The sequence below is a fragment of the Odontesthes bonariensis genome, chromosome 10 (assembly GCF_027942865.1).
Source record: "Odontesthes bonariensis isolate fOdoBon6 chromosome 10, fOdoBon6.hap1, whole genome shotgun sequence".
NCBI lineage: Eukaryota > Metazoa > Chordata > Actinopteri > Atheriniformes > Atherinopsidae > Odontesthes > Odontesthes bonariensis.
This window is the reverse complement of record NC_134515.1, coordinates 15,032,770-15,056,308: the sequence shown is the minus strand read 5'-3', so window position 1 is coordinate 15,056,308 and position 23,539 is coordinate 15,032,770. Positions and strand designations below refer to the sequence as shown.

At 37.3% G+C, this 23,539-nt stretch overlaps 3 protein-coding genes across 3 annotated transcripts; all 3 read left to right on the top strand.

Moving 5' to 3' along the window:
* The first annotated feature begins 227 nt into the window (after nt 1-227).
* Nucleotides 228-5,553, top strand: LOC142390232 (taste receptor type 1 member 1-like). Its single transcript, XM_075475628.1, has 6 exons — nt 228-450; nt 766-1,069; nt 1,238-1,963; nt 3,330-3,536; nt 3,848-3,968; nt 4,625-5,553. Exons 1-6 carry the CDS (start codon nt 263-265, stop codon nt 5,551-5,553), a joined length of 2,475 nt encoding a protein of 824 aa, XP_075331743.1. The 5' UTR covers nt 228-262.
* Nucleotides 5,554-6,327: 774 nt separating this feature from the next.
* On the top strand, nt 6,328-13,628 carry LOC142390112 (taste receptor type 1 member 1-like). Its single transcript, XM_075475481.1, has 7 exons — nt 6,328-6,340; nt 10,114-10,270; nt 10,577-10,883; nt 11,015-11,740; nt 12,046-12,252; nt 12,444-12,564; nt 12,700-13,628. The coding sequence occupies exons 1-7, from the start codon at nt 6,328-6,330 to the stop codon at nt 13,626-13,628; spliced, it is 2,460 nt and encodes an 819-aa protein (XP_075331596.1).
* A 3,876-nt stretch (nt 13,629-17,504) lies between these two features.
* On the top strand, nt 17,505-22,282 carry LOC142390231 (taste receptor type 1 member 1-like). Its single transcript, XM_075475626.1, has 6 exons — nt 17,505-17,686; nt 17,852-18,149; nt 18,441-19,166; nt 20,176-20,382; nt 20,617-20,737; nt 21,360-22,282. Exons 1-6 carry the CDS (start codon nt 17,505-17,507, stop codon nt 22,280-22,282), a joined length of 2,457 nt encoding a protein of 818 aa, XP_075331741.1.
* The last annotated feature ends 1,257 nt before the right edge of the window (nt 22,283-23,539 follow it).

Here is a 23,539-nt window from a genome sequence, read left to right as displayed (position 1 = left end):
AGATTAGATGATTTTTGCATACTGATTTGTAAGTTTTCTTCCAACCGTTACCTGTGTATTTAGCACACCTGGTTCAACTGCAGTTCATCAAAAGGATCACGGAGGCTCATCAATCTGCAGCCACACCTTGCACCTTTCTGCCTTGCATTTATGACACCACAGTGATTCTCAGTTTGTGAAAAAGATTACGAAAGCTCAACCATCCGAAGTCAAATGCTATTAGTTCTATTAGAGTTCATGTTAAAAGTGGCAAACCGTAACTATGACAGTGAAACGGGTTCTTGCTCATCTGTATCTACTGGGATGTCTTCAGCACGCCTTGAGTGAATGCACTGTTGCACCCTCAGAGTTTGAGCTAGGGGGGGATTATTTGATTGGTGGACTTTTCGACATTCATCATGTCAGTGGAACTGACAATCCTGACAGACCTGAAACCATCATCTGCTCCCGGTGAGTTATTCAGTCTTGGTTGATGCCTTTTCACAATTAAACTGAATCACACTCTTTAATAGTTTTGCCTAAAATAGCAAATAGAGTTGTTAGAAAATCTCTTTGAAACCACTTAAGTGAATTACTGTCTTATCAAAGGACTTCAGTCTTTTGAGTAATCAAATCTATTCAGGAGTCCAAAACTGGACAGGGTTAACAGGGGTTAAAAAAAAAAAAAAAAAAAAAAAAAAAGTCCAAAACTGACTTTTTGTGCTGAGTGTGAGCACTTTTAAAAGTTATATCTTACACTGTTTACTCTCATTCCTCTGTCCACAGTCAGCGTTTCATTCTGTCAAGTTATCGACGGTTTCAGTTGATGAGATTCTCTGTTGAGGAAGTCAATAACTCTACCAACCTGCTGCCAAATGTGTCCCTTGGCTATGAAATATTTGACCACTGCTCAGACACACAGAATTTTCCAGGTATTTTCAACCTCAGGTTTGTTAGTGATTCCATCCAACCTTGGGATGAATCACCATCACGAAGGAATTCATCTAAAATGATAGCATTGGTTGGCACTTATACCAGCACTGAGACACTGACCGTTGCCCCACTCTTCATGATGGATCTCATTCCTATGGTAAATTAACAAGCTGGTCTGAACCCTGTTAACATTTAGTTTTTTATTAGACAAGTATTTAATCTGTTTCAAACTATATACATATGTGTAAGTAGCTATTTCAGTAACTTCCCATTTGAAAATGTACTGCCACTGAAAATGATGACTTCTTTTTATTCTTTTTAACAGATCAGTTATGGAGCTGCTAGTTCTGTCCTCTCATCAAAACTAAATTTCCCGTCTTTCTTACGAACGGTGCATCCCAATAAAAATGTCATAGAAGTGGTTTTTAAGATTTTGCAACACTTCAACTGGCGCTGGGTTTCTTTCCTTTACAGTGATGGGGATTATGGAAAAGATGGTCTGGACTTGTTCATAAAGAAGATAAAGGACACTGATATTTGCCTGGCATACACCAAAGACCTTAATCCAAACACAGATTACCCTCAAATGTTCAGACAGATGGAGTTATTTAGGGTAAATATTATTATTGTTTTTGCTCCTGAGTGGACTGCAGAAGCTCTCATTAAGTCAGCCATAAAACTAAATGTCACCAACAAGGTGTGGATAGCAGGGGATGCCTGGTCCCTACATAAAGAGCTCCCTAAAGAAAAAGGAATCAGAAATATTGGAACTGTGCTCGGGGTTGCTGAACCAAAAATGACAATACCGGGTTTCAGTGATTTCATCTATTCTTCCAAAGCCCACACTCACTGTGAAAATGCAGAACAAGAGATGTTTTGTAATCAGATTTGCAATTGCAGCACCGTTAGTGCTGAAGATATCATCACAGCAGACCCGTCTTTCTCTTTTCCTGTTTATTCTGCTGTATATGCCATCGCCCATGCCTTACACGCTGTGCTACAATGTGGAGCTGGCAAGTGTAACAACAGTATCACAGTGTACCCACACATGGTAAGTCTACAAATACTACAAAACTCATTTATTTATTTTTTACCATCATACTCTTTAAAGTTTATTCTATAGTTTTTAAATGGTTTAAAAGTGACAAATCATTTTGTTTTTCGTCTAATTGAATACATGATTCAAACATTCATGATGTGGGATGGAGTGAAAATGTGAGCCACAGGGACAGCGTTATGGATATTAATATTAACAAAAGTTAATCAGTGGATGAATGGCTCAATGTTCCTCCTAAACACTTGACCTTCACTTTCGAAAAAAAAACCTTATTTTTTCTCTGCTGCTGACAGAAGTTTGACTAGTTATTGAATCAAAGAGTTTTCTCACATCTTCTACACAATAATAATAGACTGTACATTAAAGATGGCCATTGTAAACACTATATCATCCATTTGTTTATGGACTTTAGTATGGATTTCAAAAATGGGAACCTATGTTTTCCCATAGGACACCTAGGACAGGGACTTTTCAATCACGGTCTATTTTGCTTTAAATGGGACCATAATCTATTAAAGTAACATCTTGACTTATTGCAGGAGACATTCAAAAAACCATTGGAGAGCATGAACTTAAATGGAAAACATGTACTTAGTTAGAGATAGGGTCATTTTCTCTACATTTCTTTATAATCTTACTTAATTTGGCTATGACAGGAGGAGCACCTTGATGGCCATTAAGAAGTGCAGTTTCCAAGGCACTTCCATAACTGGGTTACTCTTTTGTACACATAAATCCATCATAATATACACTTATCAACCATGACGTTATGATCAGTCATTGGTAAAGTGACACTGCTCATCTCGTTACTATCATGTTACGTTACAATCACACCTTCCATATGGCAACAAACTTTCCTTTAGTAGCAGCCTCCCCTAGCAGGACAGCACAGTAAAAACTGCTAAGGGAGGGCTCGATGAACACAGCAGTCAGACACCAGTCTGATGGGATCTCATGGCATATGGGGGAAGCTAGCCTAATCCACAAAGACCCCATTCCACAACTCACAGGGCCCAAAGGCTCTATTGCTAGTGTCCAAGTACCAGCCAGGATACTATCTTTATCGATATTCGTTGTCCATGTCCTAATTGGTTTGACCTCTTTCAGCAGCATGAGGACAACCTATTTATAATTTGGCAGATGCTCATAACATTATGGTTGATTTGTGTATAGTCTATGAGAAATATAACTGTTCAGTGTGTTCAATTAAAATAAAAAAGGATATAACTATTGTGTGCCGTTGGGTAATGCAAATTGTGTTTGCATAAACCTAATACTTAGATTAGAGTCATCCTAATTAATCTGATCCCCTGAAGGCACATAGCCAACATGTAATCTGAATTTTGTGTGGCAACAACAGGTTTTAACGGAGCTGAGGAGATCAAATTTCACACTTATAAACCAGAGTGTTTATTTTGATGAGAATGGAGACCCCATGTCTGGATCCTATTCAGTTGTTTTTTGGAACCACAGCGGTGATGCAGAAGAGGTTGGCTTTTATTATTTTCACCCATCATTCCAGTTCTTCATCAACAGCACCAAAATCCAGTGGCATGCAAATGGAAAGGTAAATAGTTTCCAGCCTCCTCCAATCAAACGTTTACACAATACATTTCTTGTAAATTTACTGTATCAGCTTTTGCACGACCATATGGGACAAACATGTTTGGTAATAGCTATGATCAACAAACCAGAGAATATCAGATCATGGTGGGTGCAATTTACAGGTATGTCTAGATATAACATCTAATGTTCTTTTTTGCACACACGTCTGGAAATAAAGAAAGCTGAGCACATGTAAATATTTAAATCTCACGAACCACAGCCCTTTACAATATTACCTTTATTTTTTTTTTCCTTAATACATGTCTTCTACAGGTACCGACTTCATTTTGTTCCAAAGAATGTTCTGCAGGATATTCAAAAGAACAAGAAGGAATCCATACATGCTGCTTCAAATGTACACTCTGTCCAAATGGAACTTATATCAACAGCACAGGTAAAGGATTGCACATTAAAAGAAGAAAATGTGAAAAGAAGTAATGCCAGTATTGATTTACTGCTGATTCTTCTAAGCTTTTGTATGCCCCCGGCCATGACTGAGTGCAGAGGTATTATGTTTTCATGTTTTCCTTCGATCTGTCCAGGCTAATGAATGGACTCGAGGGAATTTGTCCAAATTTAGCACAAATCCTCACTCAGATTTAAAGGTCAAACATTGGCATGACAAAACAAAATACAGCTCTGGCCATTGTTCAAACACATGCAGATGCCAGTCATCTCCACAGGGTTAAATATAACTACAGAATCAAGTTTTCTGTTTTTTATCAAACGCTTGGATAGAAGGGCTGATCTGTACTATTATTCACATTTGATGAAATACTGAATTGGATAAACTCAATTTGGGTGTCAACCTATTTTTTTTCCAATAAAAAAATCTGTTCAATCTTGAATTTAAACAAAAGTGGACTGTAAAAGGATTGCGTGGGTGGTAGACTTTCTCATTTAAGTTTAAAGTCTGAGGTGATTTACACTCATTGTCATACAGAGTAGGCACAGCAGTACAGGCATTTTATTCTTACAACTGCACAGTGATCTCTTTTGGAAGTTAATCGTAACTTTGTTGATTGTGTGTCCCAATGCCCTGTAAAACAGAGGATCCCTACAACTGCATCACCTGTAAGGACACAGAATGGTCTGTTGATGGAAGTACGTCATGCAGTCTGCGGCTGGTGGAGTACATACCATTCACAGACAATAGTGCTATAGTGATCATGGTCGGGGCCTCAGCCTTGGTGGGCCTCATTCTGGCCACGTCTGTTCTCTTCGCCATCAACTACAACACACCTGTTGTCAAGTCTGCTGGGGGACCAATGTGCTTCCTAGTTTTAAGTTGCCTCTGTCTTTGTACTCTCAGTGTGTTCTTTTATTTCGATAGGCCCACAGATTCTTATTGTGTCTTAAGATTTTTACCATTTCTTTTGTTCTACACAGTGTGTCTTGCATGTTTTGTTGTGCGCTCTTTTCAAATTGTTTGCATCTTCAAAATAGCTGCAAAGTTCCCCAAACTCCTCAATCTGTGGATGAAATATCATGGCCAATGGCTGCTCATCACTGTGGCATTCATCATTCAGGCAATCTTGATTACTATTGGCTATTCCATTTCCCCCCCCAAGCCTTACAATGACACCTTCTGGTACGCAGACAAAATCATACTTGGTTGTGACCTAAATCTTCAAGGAACATCTGGCTCTCTGGCTTTGCTATTGTCATTGTGCTGCCTTTGCTTTATTTTCTCCTACATGGGAAAAGACCTTCCAAAAAATTACAACGAAGCCAAAGCAATAACTTTCTGCCTCTTCCTGCTGATCTTCACCTGGATCGTCTTTGCCACTGTGAGCATGCTTTACCATGGAAAGTACATACACACTTTTAACGCTCTGGCTGTACTCTCCAGTCTCTACTCTTTTTTATTGTGGTATTTCCTCCCAAAATGTTACATCATCATTTTTCAAGCCGACAAAAACACAGCGCAGCACTTCCAAGGTCTCATTCAGAATTATACCAAAACTGTTAGCCAGTAGCTGCCTATAAATATGTGCTACTTTAAAGAAATGACTAACAGGTTAAAAGCTTTATGAATGCTTTCGATTGTCTGATAATAACTGGGCTTTGCAGAAGTAGAGGATTTAAGAGTATGTAGTTTATTTTTTACCCTTTTGTTTTGATTTGAGTTTTAATTAACACTTGTGTACTTTTCAGGTACGCTTTCACATTAAAAATGTGCAGTCAGCCATCGGTGAAAGGGAAGAATCTTTTAGATGTAGATGTTTTTATTGATAAAATCCCCTCACAACATATGCACTGATAATAAGTCATTAGATAAGTTTAGGATATTTATATCGAATACAACCGATTAGGCTAATGCTATAATCTCTGTGGTTTTGTATAACCTAAATTCTGATGATAAACTCGTGGATTTATTGATGGTACATTATCCCCAATATGTGCAAGAGCAGCTGTTAAGCCTTGTGTTGTAATTTCAACATTAACTTGTTCAGCAGTTAAATAAATTCAATTAAATATAATTGATCAGTTGTGGTTTCTTTCATTTTAAGCAGTTAAGACACAATGCAACATATAAACAGTTGAGTAGGTGTAAAATAATAATAATAATTGTAATCTATGTAATTAATTTTTGGAGGTTGCTAAGATATTACTGCGACCACATCAAGGTAGCACTTAACTTAACAAATAAACTTAGAGAAACTTTAAAAGGTGCTTTTCCCTGGCAAGTAGTAGGTGCATAATAAAAAGGAGGCTGGGCCATCATCACTGGTTGGCCCAAATATACAGTAATGAGTGCTGAAAGTGAGTCCTATGAAATGTTAATACCACAGGTTAAAGCCAGTTAACCTGTGGTATTTAGTAATTGAGTGAGTACTTAGAATAAAAATTCATTGCACCCATAGAACAATTCTCTTGTCTTGGTGACTAATCAAAGCACTTTCCCACTACAAGCCACATTAGCCACACACAGTCATCAAGCAATTCTTCGGCAATACAGTCTATACAGTGAAATAGTGAAATTTATCATACACACACTAACACACTGATGACCGCATTGGAGGCAAAGTGGGGTCCAGTGTCTTTTATGGGCTCGGGACGTCTGGAACAGACCCACAAACCATCTGATTGGCACGTGACTTACAGTCCTCGCCCTCCCCTATAAAATCCTTTAGTAGTAAGCATCTGCTGAATAACTGCCAAGTATATAGAAAAATAGTAACTAAAGCAGGAGTAATCAGTAATGAATGGGTAGTTACCACTTGGGGTATGACATCAGAGTTGATAATTCACGACTGGTGACGAAAATGGGGGTTATCAAAAATGAATGATCTTCCTATTATTCATTACATTAGTATCTCTGTTGGTTTCTTAAGTACTTAAGGACTGTCGTCTACTAAATTGACCTTGATTTTGAATGAATAATGAGATCTTATGAACAAAGTACCAGGTTGTCAGATAAGTTAATCAGTTGCTCTTTTGTACCTTCATTTGTTATGTACAGTAATGTAACATTAGTGTTTTGTACAATGTCACAAGGGACATTTCTTCTATTGAGCCAAACTCAGCTGAATCTACAATCCACTACACACTGTGGACAGTGATACTCAAACACATTTTACAGCGTAGACTACACAGTCATTATATAGGTGTCTTGTTTTCTAAAAGGGCAACCCTAGATTTTGCCCTCCACCTGAATTTTCCTCCAGTATATATGTATTGCATATGAATATCAGTATGGTCTCACTCTGAGCAGATGTTTGTGAAATTTGCATAGAAAGTTATTTTAATTTCTGATCCAAAAAACCCTGAATAATTAATGAAAAACAACACTGTGCATAAGCTCTTTACACCACCTGCTTCCTGTTGATTAAAGGATAGCTCTTTCTTCCATTGACATGGATTCTTTGGGATGTATATCTTGAAAAGGCTATGCACAGAAGATCTCTATAAGCTTCATCTTGGATTTGAAATTCTGACTAAAAATTGGGTTTGATAGGGTAAAATTGAGGCGTGAGATGAACTGGGAGAAAAAAACAACTCATAGGGTCAAACTTTACCTCAATAAGTAAACAAATGTCACAGTACAAATATGTCACAGCATTCACTTTTTCGCACTAAAACATAACTTTTCCAAACACTATTTTTTAATAACCCAATGACCCTAAAACGCATCTCTCTTCCTATAAAACCAGAGTTTAAACTCAAATTCTGAGACTCCAACTCATGTGCTCCTCACCTGCCAACATCCAGAGTTTGATCGCAAATTAACTTCTTTCAAAGGATCTTTGTGGCCAAAGATGAAGCCATGCAGAGCTCATTTGTAAGAGGATGTAGCATTTTAGCATAAACCAAAGTAACCTGGTTGAATGAGTCAAGTTATTTGTGTTAATTTGCTTGCAACCTCATGTGATCTCTCAACAGCATCCTTACTTCAGTCATTCAAAGCTTATCCCCTACAGCAAAACTTTGTCATTGTGTTATTGAAACTTTCATCTTTAAAATCGCAAATTATTTATTAACAGCTTTAAAATAAAGTACAGGGCAACATAATTACTCAATAAACATCAAAACCACATTTATCAGTGTTAATTATTGATAAGTTGAGTCGAATCTTACCAGATTTTCACATTAACATTATTTAATTTCTTCTCCACAACAGAAAAAAGAGAGCAAATGGGTTTTGCATCAGTTAACATACAGCAGGCATGTACCTTGTTTATTAAAAGACTAGTATTGGTTGTCCTGTCCACCTTTCATTTTTCTGCAAGAGTGTGTTGTATATCTGACTTAATTAAAGCCTTTATAAAGCAACAGTTTGCAGGTATTGCTTCATACCTGCAAACATTGAGTCATTGTTTGTTTTGGACAAAACACTCTTAAAAAAAGAGATTTGTAATTTTACGATAGTCTTACAAACTGGTTAAATACAGGTTTAGTTTCTCATTAGGTGCAGTTTCTCAAATGACCATTTGAGTGTGGCTCCAAAAAGAATACATGCACATGGACCCTAATATTAAAATGCCTGACTTTTTAATCAATAAGTTCACAACCAAGAAAAAATACAGTTTTGGTCTTTATAGTTAATTGTTTCCTTTATGACAGCTTACAGAGTGTTATTGATTTATAACACTGAAGTCAGGGTAAAGTAGTAATGAGTTTGTCACATAAAAGAAAGATGTATTACTAACCTCTCAGAAAAAACATGAATGACTAAAACAATGATAAAGTATGCTAAATGAGACTTCAAAATTAAAAAAAAAAAAAGAACTGTTGGATTTGTTCTGATAAGCTAGGTGCATTTCTGCTTGGGATGCTAACTGGCAGCTGAGATCACTTCAAATTTATTTCACTAGCAGGGCATCCATCCATCCATTTTCTATACCGCTGAATCCGTCGGTCGGGGCCCGGGGGGGCTGGAGCCTATCCCAGCAGTCAATGGGCGAGAGGCGGGGTACACCCTGGACAGGCCGCCAGTCCATCGCAGGGCACTAGCAGGGCAAACAAAGCAATATTTGTTTTAACTGAATAGTCTATAAATGTCAGCCTATGAGCTCCATTGGCATGAGCTAATCCGTTTTTTCCTCCAAACAGACAGTAGAGTTTGATTTTTGTTTATACAGTTTTTTAGTTTTTCTATGGTGAATCCTGTGCGATTCTTTAAAGAAGATTTCTCTAGATCGTTGACAGAGGAATGCATATGCCTTCATAGTGGAGAACATTCTCAACATGCTGTCTACTTTTAAAGGTTATTTTTCTTTTACCATCCCTTTTGGTTCATTGGGAAAAATATACTAAATGAAAATAATTACAAATGAATAAAAACAACAACAGTCCAAAACAAACACCCAAGTTACTGCCGCATCAGTCTACCTTTTCATCCTATGCTTCATTTTCTTTTGACTCATAAGCAAAATTCCCAAGATGCTTAAACCCTCTCGCTTGTGACCCTGGCCACAGACCAAAGCAGGAAACTAGACATCTCTTGTATCATCAACAGGTTCTGGAGAAACAATTCTCTCACCTTTTAAAACTGGTAAATACTCCATTTGTGACAGCTTCACAAAACATCTGTGAGCCTGTACTGCTGTATGTAGATATTTCTTTGTTAATGTGCACATATTAAAACAGAAAGTCATGTCCAAGAACCCAGCTTTGTTTTTTGTTTTTTTCTTTTTACAAAGGTATTTGATGTTAGAAAACTGTTACCTTTAAAATATGAGACTTTAAGTGAATATCACTGTCAACTCTATGCAAAAACTGCTAGCCCTATCTCAACTAAACACATTAGTTTTGGTTTTATCTGACTCAACTTAAATGTAAAAATACCAGATTTGTTTTTGACAGAGATTTTCCATTTGATTGTACAGACAGTGCAATCAAATCAGTAGAAGGAGTCCTGCACAGCTTGGGTTCTTTTTGCATACTCATTTGTGAATTGTGCTCCAAGCATTTAAAGGAATGTCTTCATGGCATTGCCATTACAAGAACAACTTTGCTTGGAAAAAGCAGAGGCTATCCAAATCAAGCTGGTAAATGATAATATGTGACAATGAGGCATTTTCTTTTTTCTTTAGGTTTTCTGGGCATTTTAATACATTCCTGGAGTCAGTCCACTGCCAAAGCCTTAGAGTTTCATCTGGATGGGGATTATTTGATAGGAGGACTATTTGATATTCATCTTGTCGATGACTCTGTTTATCTCAGTAGACCAGAAACCATCGATTGCTCCAGGTGAGTTTTACGGTGAATTATAGTTGTAGTATTGATGATTTGAAACTAATAACTTACTCTCAGTGTGATAGACTGTGCACTTTTTTTACATTGAGGAGTTTAATTTAAAATTCAGTCAATGACTTTGGATTAGTTGTACATTTACCCCTAACTTAATCAACCCAGTTAATTACTGTCTTAACGAATTGTAATGACACTGTCCTAAGTCTTTGTTTAGTGAAATCCCTCTTATCTTTTCATGTGACATTCATATGTGTATAGAGTCTAAGATAAATCAGTTTAAATCCTTCCTTTCTTTGTTTAAAGTCAGCTTTTCAGTTTGTCAAGTTATCGGAGGTCTCAGCTGATGAGATTCTCTGTAGCAGAAATCAACAATTCCACCAACCTACTGCCAAATGTGTCTCTTGGGTATGAATTATTTGACCAATGCTCAGACACAAAAAATTTCCCAGGAATTTTGAATCTCATCTCATACAACGGCTTAATCCAACCTTGGAATGAACCTCACAGGAATCTGTCCCACAGTCACAAAGTCATTGCACTAGTCGGTCCTTTCACCAGCACCGACACCCTAGCTGTAGCCCCACTATTCATGCCTGATCTAATTCCTGTGGTAAGTTCTCCACACGTTTCAAACAATTTCCCAAAAGAAATTGTAAAAACTAATTTATTATGATTTACCATAATTAACTTTCAACTTTAAGTGTATCAATTAATTGTGATTTTTTTTAACTCTTTCAACAGGTTAGCTATGGAGCTGCAAGTTCAGCCTTTTCACAAAAAAACAGATTTCCCTCATTTCTACGAACAGTGCATTCCAATAAAGAGGTCATAGATGTGATGGTTTCCATTGTGCAACACTTCAGCTGGCGCTGGGTTGCTTTCCTTAACAGTGATAATGATTTTGGCATCGATGGACTGGAATTGTTCAGGGCGAGGATTAAAGACACAGACATTTGCCTGGCGTATACCAAAGGGCTTAATGACAACACAAATTACTCTGAAGTATTCAAGCAGATAGAGGCACAGAAGATCAATGTTATCATAGTTTTTTCTACAAACAGGAATGGTGAAGCTCTCATTGAATCAGCAATACAACTCAATAACAGGAACAAGGTGTGGCTAACAGGGGACACGTGGTCCTTAAACAAAAAGCTCCTCAAGATGAAAGGAATCGAAGATATTGGAACTGTACTTGGGGTGTCTCAGCCTGTTATAGCAATTCCTGGTTTCAGTGATTTTATTTATTCAACCACGAACCAGATGGCTTTTCAAAATACAGAAGAAAATATGTTTTGTAATCAGGACTGCAACTGCAGCAGTCTGTCTCCAGACGATATCATTTCTATGGACCCCTCGTTTTCATTTGCTGTTTACTCTGCTGTGTATTCCATTGCTCATGCCTTACACAACGTTCTGCAATGTGGAGCTTTCAAATGCAATGGCAATACTAAAGTGTACCCATACATGGTAAGTCTATGAATTGATAAAAAGGAATGAAATTGTCCATTTAATTTTTTTCTTCATTCATAACCATAGCAGGTTTAGCTTATGATAATTCCAAGTACGTTTACAATATGTGTTATTTCAATGACACACATGGAGTAGTGCTGTGAGTATAACATCACATCATATAAAATGTTACATCTACAAAATTAAATAAAAACATGTACAAACTGTCAAGGGGGCATCAAATTGATTTCTCTATTTTGAGGAAGATTTTAAGTAATCAGTGCAAAATCAAAACTAACCATCATTTTGTATTCCCGCCTAAGGTTCTAGAAGAGCTCAGAAAGTCAAATTTTACACTTCTAAACATAAGTCTTCAATTTACTGAGGACGGAGACCCCAAATTTGGATACTATTCAATAGTTTTCTGGAACCAGAGGGGTGATGCGCAGGAAGTTGGCTTTTATAGATTTTTCCCGTCAGTCAGTTTCTTTATCAACACCTCCAAGATTCAGTGGTACACAAATGAAGAAGTAAGTTGGTTTTCTTTCTAGTCATAAAATACAGGATATCAAGTCCTAATGCAATGCTCAGTGACTGAAAATGTTGTTTCCTCCCCCCATTCATGGAAAATCATGGAAATCATGGAAAAATTTGATTATCAAGAAAATTCTCTTGCTAAGTTTTTCTACTTTACTGCTAAATTTGAATTGTTTTTGTGCAGGTACCTACTTCAGTGTGTTCCTCAGAGTGCCCTTTAGGATATGCAAAGACACAAAATGGTATCCACAAATGCTGCTTCAATTGTGAAATCTGTCCGAACGGAACCTATATCAACAGTGCAGGTAAATAATTATCAGTGAGATTAAAAAAGTTATCCACAGGATCGCTGGTACTGAACTAGCATATAGGATAGTGATTACCATAAAAAAAAAAAAGTTTGCTCCACAGCTAATTTTTCCTTGTGTTCTGTAAAACAGAGGATTCCTACAACTGCATCAGCTGTAAGGACACAGAATGGTCTAAAGAGGGAAGTACATCATGCAGTCTGCGGCTGGTGGAGTACATACCATTCACAGACACTAGTGCTATAGTGATCATGGTCGGGGCCTCAGCCTTGGTGGGACTCATTCTGGCCACGTCTGTTCTCTTCGCCATCAACTACAACACACCTGTTGTCAAGTCTGCTGGGGGACCAATGTGCTTCCTAGTTTTAAGTTGCCTCTGTCTTTGTACTCTCAGTGTGTTCTTTTATTTCGACAGGCCCACAGATTCTTATTGTGTATTGAGATTTTTACCATTTCTTTTGTTCTACACAGTTTGTCTTGCATGTTTTGTTGTGCGCTCTTTTCAAATTGTTTGCATCTTCAAAATAGCTGCAAAGTTCCCCAAACTCCTCAATCTGTGGATGAAATATCATGGCCAATGGCTGCTCATCACTGTGGCATTCATCATTCAGGCAATCTTGATTACTATTGGCTATTCCATTTCCCCACCCAAGCCTTACAATGACACCTACTGGTACGCAGACAAAATCATACTTGGTTGTGACCTAAATCTTCAAGGAACATCTGGCTCTCTGGCTTTGCTATTGTCATTGTGCTGCCTTTGCTTTATTTTCTCCTACATGGGAAAAGACCTTCCAAAAAATTACAACGAAGCCAAAGCAATAACTTTCTGCCTCTTCCTGCTGATCTTCACCTGGATCGTCTTTGCCACTGTGAGCATGCTTTACCATGGAAAGTACATACACACTTTTAATGCTCTGGCTGTACTCTCCAGTCTCTACTCTTTTTTATTGTGGTATTTCCTCCCAAAATGTTACATCATCATTTTTCAAGCCGACAAAAACACAGCGCAGCACTTCCAAGGTCTCATTCAGAATTATACCAAAACTGTTAGCCAGTAGCTGCCTAAAAATATGTGCTACTTTAAACAAATGACTCATTGTTTTTAAAACTTTATGAATAGATTCAATTACGTAATAATTACTCGTCAGATCTACTGGGGGACCAATGTGCTTCCTATTTTTAGAACTTATTTTAACTTTGGTGACCCAACACCTGCTACTTATGTTTTAAGATTCTTACCATTTCTTTTGTTCCACACTGTTTGTTTGGCATGTTTTGCTGTGTGTTCTTTTCAGTTTGCATCTTCAAAATGGCTGCCAAGTTCCCCAAGTTACACAGCCGGTGGATGAAATGTAACGGCCAGCAGCTGCTCATCACTCGCTCAGGCTCTCTTACTTATTATTAAATATTGTGTTGAACCTCCCTGTCCTCACGGGAACACATTAATCTACCAAGACAGACTCAATCTTGGTTATGATAATAACCTTAGCAGCCCCGTCACAAGTTCATGTTCTGTGATATTACTTGTGTTATTGTGCCAATCCTCACCTGTATCATCTTTGTCACCGAGTACATGCTATAGCAAGGGAAACACATCCATACTTTTAACGCTCTGGCTGTACTCTCCAATCTCAACTCTTTTTTTGTTGTGATATTTCCTCCCAAAATGTTACATATTCATTTTTCATCTCCATTAAAACATGCAGCAGTACTTCCATGGTCTCATTCAGAGTTATACCAAAACAATCAGCCAGTAGCTGCCTCCTATGCGTGTTGCTCTAAACACACATAACACACATGTTGCTGTAAACAGAAAACAGAAATCAAAATCTCAGAAAAAAATTAAACTTTTTGGGAAATATGTTGATGCTCTGTCAAATTTTGTAACCACCTCTTTACACTCATACACCTCATATTAGCCTGTAGCCTCATATTAAAGTACTAAATAATTTAAAGATCTGGATAAATAGCATATTCAGTAATACATTTCTGCTTTGTCAAAACTTGAGAACTATTTTAACACATGTAAAGCGATATGTTTGTAATGTTGTTGCCATATTGATTAAAGCATGTAAACACCACTGTACAAAACAGTTAATGTGGATACTTTCAGACCTTGTTGGGTTGTCATTTACAGGTTAATTACATTAAATGGCACATGAAGTTTCAAGTTTCAAGCACATGAGGCTTCATCAGTGAATTATAAAGGGCTTCATGTGTTTGTCTCTTGCTGTCAATGATGATCTCACCACATGATGGCAACATTTTGTTGTGATACTATCCTAATACTTTACCACCACCAGAAAACATACAGTACCATGCAAAAGTTTGGGCACTGCATGTCAAAATTTCTCTTACTGTGGTTAACTGACTAAAAGATTACCTGATTTTAATGGAGCATAAGACTTCTTGTCTATTTCAAATTATTTGAAAATTTGACTGAAACAAAGTAATCTGCATGGTCAACTCTAATTAACAGCCTCTTTGGCAGTAACTGTACCCCTCAGCTTTCTTTGAGTCTTCCAGTTCTTGTTTTGTGGATCAACAGTTATGGTACTAACAGAGGGCAGATATTGCTCTGAATTTAAAACTGTCAAATTCTGAGAACAGTTTGAAACATGATTACTTTGTGGCTCTTTTATTGCAAGTTAAATTCGAGTGAGTTTTAGTTCTTGAGGACGGAGTGAAACACTCGAAGAGATGCACCATAGATGCACCACCAATTCAATTTTAACAGTTTGGTGATTGTATAGTTTTATCAAATTGTGTCTTTAACATATTATCTTGCATCTATCATTAGCAGATGGCTATTTTCAAGCTTATGATAAATAATGTAAAAAGAGCTCTCCTCCTGCAGTTCTCACCTCTTCAATGTAAGCATGCTACTTAAAACATAGTTCAAGCTGCAGCAGTGAGTCTAAACTTTTAGAAACATGGCCACTCATCCCTGCTCTCAAAATGCGCCTTTATTTACAATACAGCACAATTGCATAATTGGGCATCTTAGAGCACACTACAGTTAGCAGCTTATTACACCAGAAGAATAGCAAGTTGTACTCGATGTGCCCGAGGAACTGGAAACTTTAGACCTTCTGTAGTGTCAGCATCTTTCTGAAATTCCCAAGACCTAACTCTCTCCTTTAGGGAATGCAGTTTCTATCAAAGCTGAAATGTTGGCTGTCCCAAAAATACTCTGAATACTCTGATGTGGAAAGAGTTCAAACGAGATATAGCAAGAGTGATCGTATTTTTTCCAATTCTAGCTTCTTTTAATTAGCTACATTTAAAATCCAGGGTAGAAACTGAAACTCCTCTCCTCATATAGAGCCCTAATTACCAGATTCATACCAGACAGCATAGTGCCATATTTTCTGTTAGGCTGCTGACTTGCTTGTGGTGGAAGTTCACAAGAATAGGATAAGAAGCAGGGCCTAAAGTTGTCAGGCCCCTCACTTATGAAACCAGATCCCATTTTCAGTTCAGGATGGAGAGACTCTACCTTAAACATTAGGATTTAAACTTTCCTTTTTTTATAAAGCGTATGCTTATACACTGTATTAATTAAGTTAGCCTAACAGGACAAAGTGAAATTTTCAAGTTGATTCTCCAAAGAATTGACACCTTGTCATGGTGGAGGACTTGAGAATCCCCATGATCCTGGGAGCTGTGTTGGGGATACAGTATTAGTCCCTGGTTGGGTCTCCCAAGGCAATTTGGTCTAAAGGGAGGGATCAAACTAAGAGCAATCCTGAGACCTCAATAAAAAAAAAGGAACAAGGAAAGATAACTTGCCCAATATAGGGAATCCTGAGGGGGAGCTTGTGGCGACTACCTGGTGGCCAAGTCTGCCTAAAAAAGCCCCTGGACACCACCCCTGCGTGGGCGTACTATCTGAGGGGATAAACATAGAGGTCGGGTGCAATGTGAGCTGGGTGCCTGGTCATGCCCATCCCTGGTGTCACAAACTGTCTCCTGGGATGTGGAAGGTCACTGTGTGGACGTCACTGGTGGGTGTGCTTTGAATATTGAGTTCAAAGCACAAGGTGGACACACACTCTTTGATTTTTTTGGGGGTTTTTTTTGTTATGCCTCATGTCTTTGAAAGAATACATGTGGAAGAAAGAGTGTTGCTGAAACATGGTCTTAAAGAAAAGCACTGAAAGCTGAATGATATTGCATTATATAATTGTAGTAGGCAACATAGTGAAGTGACAAGCCTGCACCAATGCTAATGGAAAGTTAAATGACAGCTCTGTTGTAATGAGAACAAGTTCCTTTGTTACATTGTTAAATTAGAATAACATAAAGACGTTGACAGGGATGGTGGTGGAGAGATATAATTGCATAGTGTCTAAGCAGCACATTTTAGTTATTTATCTGTTTTTTACTGTTGTTTTCAGTAACAGTTTGGCTTGGTTTGAGCAACATGATTAGTATTAATCAAAAAGCATGGCTTGGGCATTTTTACAGTTAATATTTTGACAAGAGTTTGGTGTTCTGTCTTCAGGTAAGACTTGTTACTCTGCTCTCTGTGATGTCAACACAAGTCATGGGATGCCACCACATGTACAGTATTTATTTACGTTTGATCAGGTTGGTTACTACAACATCCCAAATGTGGTACCAAAGGAATGGACTATTGTGAGTTTTCTATTCTTATTAAAGGAGAAAACGTGTTTATTGCAAAGGCCCTAAACATGCTTAATCATGATGATTGTTAAACCCTTTGTATATTATCCTGTGTGACCACAGCAGTAATTTCAATACTTTTGCATACTGATTTGTGAATTCTCTTCCAACCATCTTCTTGAGATGTATGTTTTTCCCACAAGTATGAAAATGACGAGGCTTTATTATAACTACTGTATCTCTACTGACGAGAGGCAAACGCAAATCCCTTTAAGGTTTATGTCAGGAAAACACTAATCAACAGAATGAAGAATTTTCTTGCTTTTCTATGTCTGCTGGGATCTTTCCTACATGCCATGACTCACTGCACTGTCTCAGCCTCAGAGTTTCAGCTGGATGGAAATTATCTAATCGGTGGACTTTTTGATATTCACCATGTAGGTAGATCCGTTTATCAAGAAAGACCAGAATCCATCTACTGCTCAAGGTAAGTCTTGTGATAAATATGTATAGAGAGACAAGTGTGCTGTAAATTCTGTGATGTTAAATCTGACAGTTTAAAAAAAAAAGTTACGATACTGAAGTTCCAAAATGGGTGTTGAGCTTTCAGGACAAAACTCTTGTATCTCTGTTATCTTTTGTTTTCCTGTAGTGAAACTTTCTTAGGACCGAATTATCGGAGATTTCAGTTGATGAGATTCTCTGTAGAGGAAATCAATAATTCTACCAACCTGCTGCCAAATGTGTCTCTTGGTTATGAGATATTTGACCACTGCTCAGACACAAAGAGTTTTCCAGGTATTTTCAAATTAATCTCAGTCAATGGCTCGATCCAGCCTTGGTCTCACTCACACAATAATCTATCTGAAGTCATAGCAGTCGTCGGCCCTTTCACAAGCAATCAGGCCATTACTGCGGCCCCACTATTAATGGGGGATCTCATTCCTATGGTAAGTTTACTATTATTTTGTTTTATCAAATCAAATCAAATCAAATTTATTTATATAGCACATTTCATGTACAAACAATTCAAAGTGCTTCACATAAAATAAAAGCATTGCAGCAGGGAGTGTAATAGTATTCTATACAAGTATTTTACAAGTATTATATATATCAATATATAACCATATGTATCAACTTGTTAGTATTTCTGATTAATATAGAAATTTTATGCTACATTTTAATGATACACTTTTGGAATTTGATGTCTTTTAGATTAACTTCTCTAATATTCCTGACAGGTCAGTTATGGATGTACCTCCTCTGTCTTTTCAAAAAAAAATCAATATCCTGCTTTCCTACGAACAGTGCCTCCCAATAAAGACACCCTCGATGTTATTGTTGAAATTATTTTGCACTTCAACTGGCGCTGGGTTGCTTTCCTTAACAGCGATAATGATTTTGGCATTGATGGACTGGAACTGTTCAGGAAAAGGATTATAAACACTGATATCTGCCTGGCTTACACAAATGGCCTTAATGAACGTACAAATTATTCTCAAATGCTCAAGCAAATAGAGGCACAGAAAGTTAACATCATTATTGTTTTTGCTCCAAAATCGTACGCTGAAGCTGTCATTGAATCAGCAATACAACTGAATGTCACAAACAAGGTGTGGATAGCTGACGATGGATGGTCTTTAAACAAAAGGCTCCCGAAGATGAAAGGAATCAGAAATATTGGAACTGTTCTGGGGGTGTCTCAGCCAGTAGTAACAATTCCTGGTTTCAGTGATTTCATCTATTCTACTAAAAGCCAGACACCTTATGGAGATTTGGAGCAGCAGAAGTTTTGTAATCAGGTTTGCAACTGCAATAACCTGAGTGCTGATGAAATACTAGCTTCAGACCCCTCCTTCTCTTTTCCTGTTTATTCTGCTGTGTATGCCATTGCTCATGCCCTACATAACACCTTGAAATGTGGAGCTGGCAGATGTGCTGACAATATTACAGTGCACCCACACATGGTGAGTTATCAATCTTTGCATTTAAAGTTTACCAACTTGTGTTTTTGATTTCTTGGATTAAAGACTAGCTTCCCCCTCAAAGTAACATAAATAATCTGCATTGTTGACCTACCTAACATATGTAAGAACAACAGTTGAGACTTACTTTTCAGAAATTCTGGAAAATTGTCAGCAGTAGTTCCCACTTTATTTATTTAATCAAAAATTAGCTACATGGACTAATAAGAACAAATAAGGGATTAACTATTACTTAATGATAATATCCTGATCAAATTATATTGAATAGTTTATGGTTACTTTATATTAGTTAAATATTAAATAAGTAAGGAATGAATATGGAATTAATTTTGAAAAATAAAATTATTATAAATAAATTAGTGATTCATTTATCCTTTATTCATTCATTATTATTAATTATTTTCTTAATTTTTAAGAGTATATAGTGTATGTATTATGAATATTTAGAGAGAGTCATTGGATGATGACGGATTACTGAATACCTGCAAATCAGTGGTGCTGACCTCTTTTATCATGAATAGTGATGAATTGACTCACAGGAGAAGAGGCCAATCAACAATTACTCATAGCATATTTTTTTCTTTTCATTTTTAACAGACAATATGTAATGATTAACTAATCATTAGGTACATGACAGACTTTATTACGGTTCATTACAAGGTAATGGTTAGATTCCTATTTAGTCATCCTGTAACGAAGCAAATTGTGTTACCCTTATTGTAAAGCGTGATTGTTTATGGAGTGCAGTGTGCAAATGTTTAACCACATTTCTATCTATACTTCATTTTCTCCTCTGTTTACCTTTAAAACATTGCCATGGTAACGAAAATCTATGATTCTAGTCTGATAAACCACATTGTGAAACCTTTAAAGAGAAGCAACACCCTGTAATTTCTTTTCTTAACAGTACAGTTTTAATGCTGTTTAACCACCACCTTCATTGAGAATGCATGCTTATAATGGCCTTTTTTCATTTATGTATCTAAATCAGGTTCTAGAGGAGCTCAAGAAGTCCAATTTTACACTGTTGAATCAGAGTATTCAATTTAATGAAAATGGTGACCCCAAGTTTGGATCCTATTCTATAGTTTTTTGGAATCACAGCGGTGATGCAGAGGAAATCGGCTTTTATCATTTTCACCCATCAGTTCATTTCTACATCAACAACACCAAAATTCAGTGGTACACTGATGGAGAAGTAAGAAGTTTTTTTGTCTTTAGTTGTACAGAGACATAGGACAACTCTAGTCTGAGTTTTACATGTGTGTGATGGTTATTCCATATATGTTATAACATGTTTTGTTTTTCAGTTTTTGTTAAACTTTTTGTTTCTGATCCTGGTGTCGACTAACATGATTCAGCTTTTCTCCCCTGTATGCCTTCCCCCTGTCACTGTTCTTGTCACTTCACTTCCACTCTGTTTGTTGCTCAGGTTCCGACTGCATTATGTTCCCCCGAATGTCCAGTAGGATATGCAAAAAAGCAAACTGGAATCCACAAATGCTGCTTCGGTTGTGAAATCTGTCCGAGTGACGCATATGTCAACAGCACAGGTAAATAATTATGGATGTGGGGATAAAGATGAAGTAAAAGCAGGGCTGGTACTCTTGATTTGATAGAATGTGGCCCTTGCTACCCTTTTATCCAAGGTTCAGAGGGAGGAATGGCCAAACAAACACACCCTCCATTATCATTTTGACTTCTGGGCTTAAGAAAGGAATACATAGCCTCATCATTAAACCAAGACCATGAAATATTATTTGCTCCCCAGGATCTATAGAATATTTTATTGAAGATTTAGGCAATTCTTTTAAACATTCTACATTAGTTTTCCTTGATTTTCCTCAAAGGCTGACATACAATGGAAAATAAAATTCAATTCAATTAAACAAAATGAATCCTTAGAGAACTTAAATTAATATAAAATATGTCTTTGTCTGATAATTGGCAGTCTGCCTTTCTTTCTGTCTGTCTGGTGTAAACGTCTTAATATACAATATAGAAATAAAAATGTAGAAATAAAATGGTCTGATATTTTTCCAGAAGTTAAATCAAATTACTGTCTGCCTCTCTATCTGCCTCTCTGTCTGTCTCTCTGTCTGTCTCTCTGTCTGTCTCTCTGTCTGTCTCTCTGTCTGTCTCTCTGTCTGTCTCTCTGTCTGTGGTGTAAAACAGAGGATCCCTACAACTGCATCAGCTGTAAGGACACAGAATGGTCTAAAGAGGGAAGTACGTCATGCAGTCTGCGGCTGGAGGAGTACATTCCATTCACAGACACTGTTGCTATAGCGATCATGGTCGGAGCCTGCATCTTTGTAGTTCTCTCTCTGGCCATGTCTGTTCTCTTCGCCATCAACTACAACACACCTGTTGTCAGATCTGCTGGGGGACCAATGTGCTTCCTAATTTTAGGCTGCCTGACTCTGTGTAGTATCAGTGTGTTCTTTTACTTTGGTGTGCCCACAACTGCCTCTTGTGTTTTAAGATTCTTACCATTTCTTTTGTTCTATACTGTTTGTTTGGCATGTTTTGCTGTGCGTTCTTTTCAGATTGTTTGCATCTTCAAAATGGCTGCCAAGTTCCCCAAGCTCCACAGCCTGTGGATGAAATATAACGGCCAGCAGCTGCTCATCACTTTGGCATTCGTCGCTCAGGCTCTCTTACTTATTATTAGCTACTGTGTTGAACCTCCAAGTCCTTACAGAAACACTTTAATCTACCAAGACAGAATCATTCTTGGTTGTAACATTAATCTTGTAGCAAGTTCTGTGGTTTTACCTATATTACTGTGCTTTCTCTGCTTTATTTTCTCCAACATGGGAAAAGACCTTCCAAAGAATTACAACGAGGCCAAAGCGATAACTTTCTGCCTCCTCCTGCTGATCCTCACCTGGATCATCTTTGTCACTGAGTATATGCTATATAAAGGGAAGCACGTCTACACCTTTAACGCTGTGGCTGTACTCTCCAGTCTCTACTCTTTTTTGTTGTGGTATTTCCTCCCAAAATGTTACATCATCATTTTTCAACCCCACAAAAATACACAGCAGTACTTCCAAGGTCTCATTCAGAATTATACCAAAACAATCAGCCAGTAGCTGCCTCATAATGTGTGTTGCTGTAAACAGTGAGTCGATGTCTTTCAGACAATGTAATCAAAAGTTAAGGAAATATTCAGCTTTTGGGGAAATATGTTCATTAATTTTCTAACTTGAGTTAGAAGATAGGATGATGAGAAGGGGATGCTCTGTCAAATTTTGCAACTAGAGAGTGCCTTTTTTTACACTTGTGTTATCAAAGGATTTACGAACGTAACTTCCAAGAAAAATGTAATCCTTCCCATTTTAACAGAAACCAGCTGTATCCTCATATTAAAGTACTAGATAAGGATCCAGGACCGGAATTAATTCATATTTAATAGTACATATCTGTACTTAGCTTTGTCAAAAGTTAAAAAATATTTTAACATGAGTAGATAGGTGTGCTTATAATGTTGTTGCCATATTGATTAAAGCTTTTAAGCACAGCACAAAGTGGTTGATGTGGATCATTTTAGACCTTAACTGATTATTATTTACCATCTCAAGCCATTAAAGAGTACATCATGTGAATTAATTCATGAGCCTTCATCGATGAAGTATAAAAGGATTCATGTGTCTGTCATCGATGATCCCACGACATGATGGCAAAATGTTGCTGTAATTCTGTCTTCATACTTCACGCTTGCTATTATAATAGATGGTTAAGTGTGACCATATAAAGAATAATGAACTATACAATGTAGGAAAACTGGATAAATAAAGCTGTTGCCAAGGCAATAAAACCATAACCAAAGCTAAAAGTTTGAAGTCACTGCCTTACACAGTGTGGCAATGAGACATGGCACTAAGGCTAATTGGGATTTGAAAGGAGCTCTCTTATTCGAGCTGTGAGCTTAAGGCTTAACTTTTAGCAATATTCAACATGGTCAGTCGTCGCTGCTTTCAAAATCCACTGTGTGACCATCGTATATAACACAATTACATATAAATTAGGGCAATGAATGAGAACACTTCCACTACTTCCAGTCGGACATGCTTGACTCTCCTGTTGTGTTGTAGGTCAAACGGATCCATTTTAAAGTAAAAAAAAAAAGTACCAAAGTATTTATTCGGAATTAACCAATATCTGCTTGGCTCAAAGAGTGTAATCAACAGTCAAAGTTGATTAATATTTTTTTCTTTGCAACTGTGAGATACATTTCACCCCAATCAAAAACACACACAAACACACAGAACTGTCTGCAGAAAACATAATAAAGACAGTGCCAGGGCCCTCTATGATGGCAGTGACTTTTGAGCTGGTCATGCCCAACT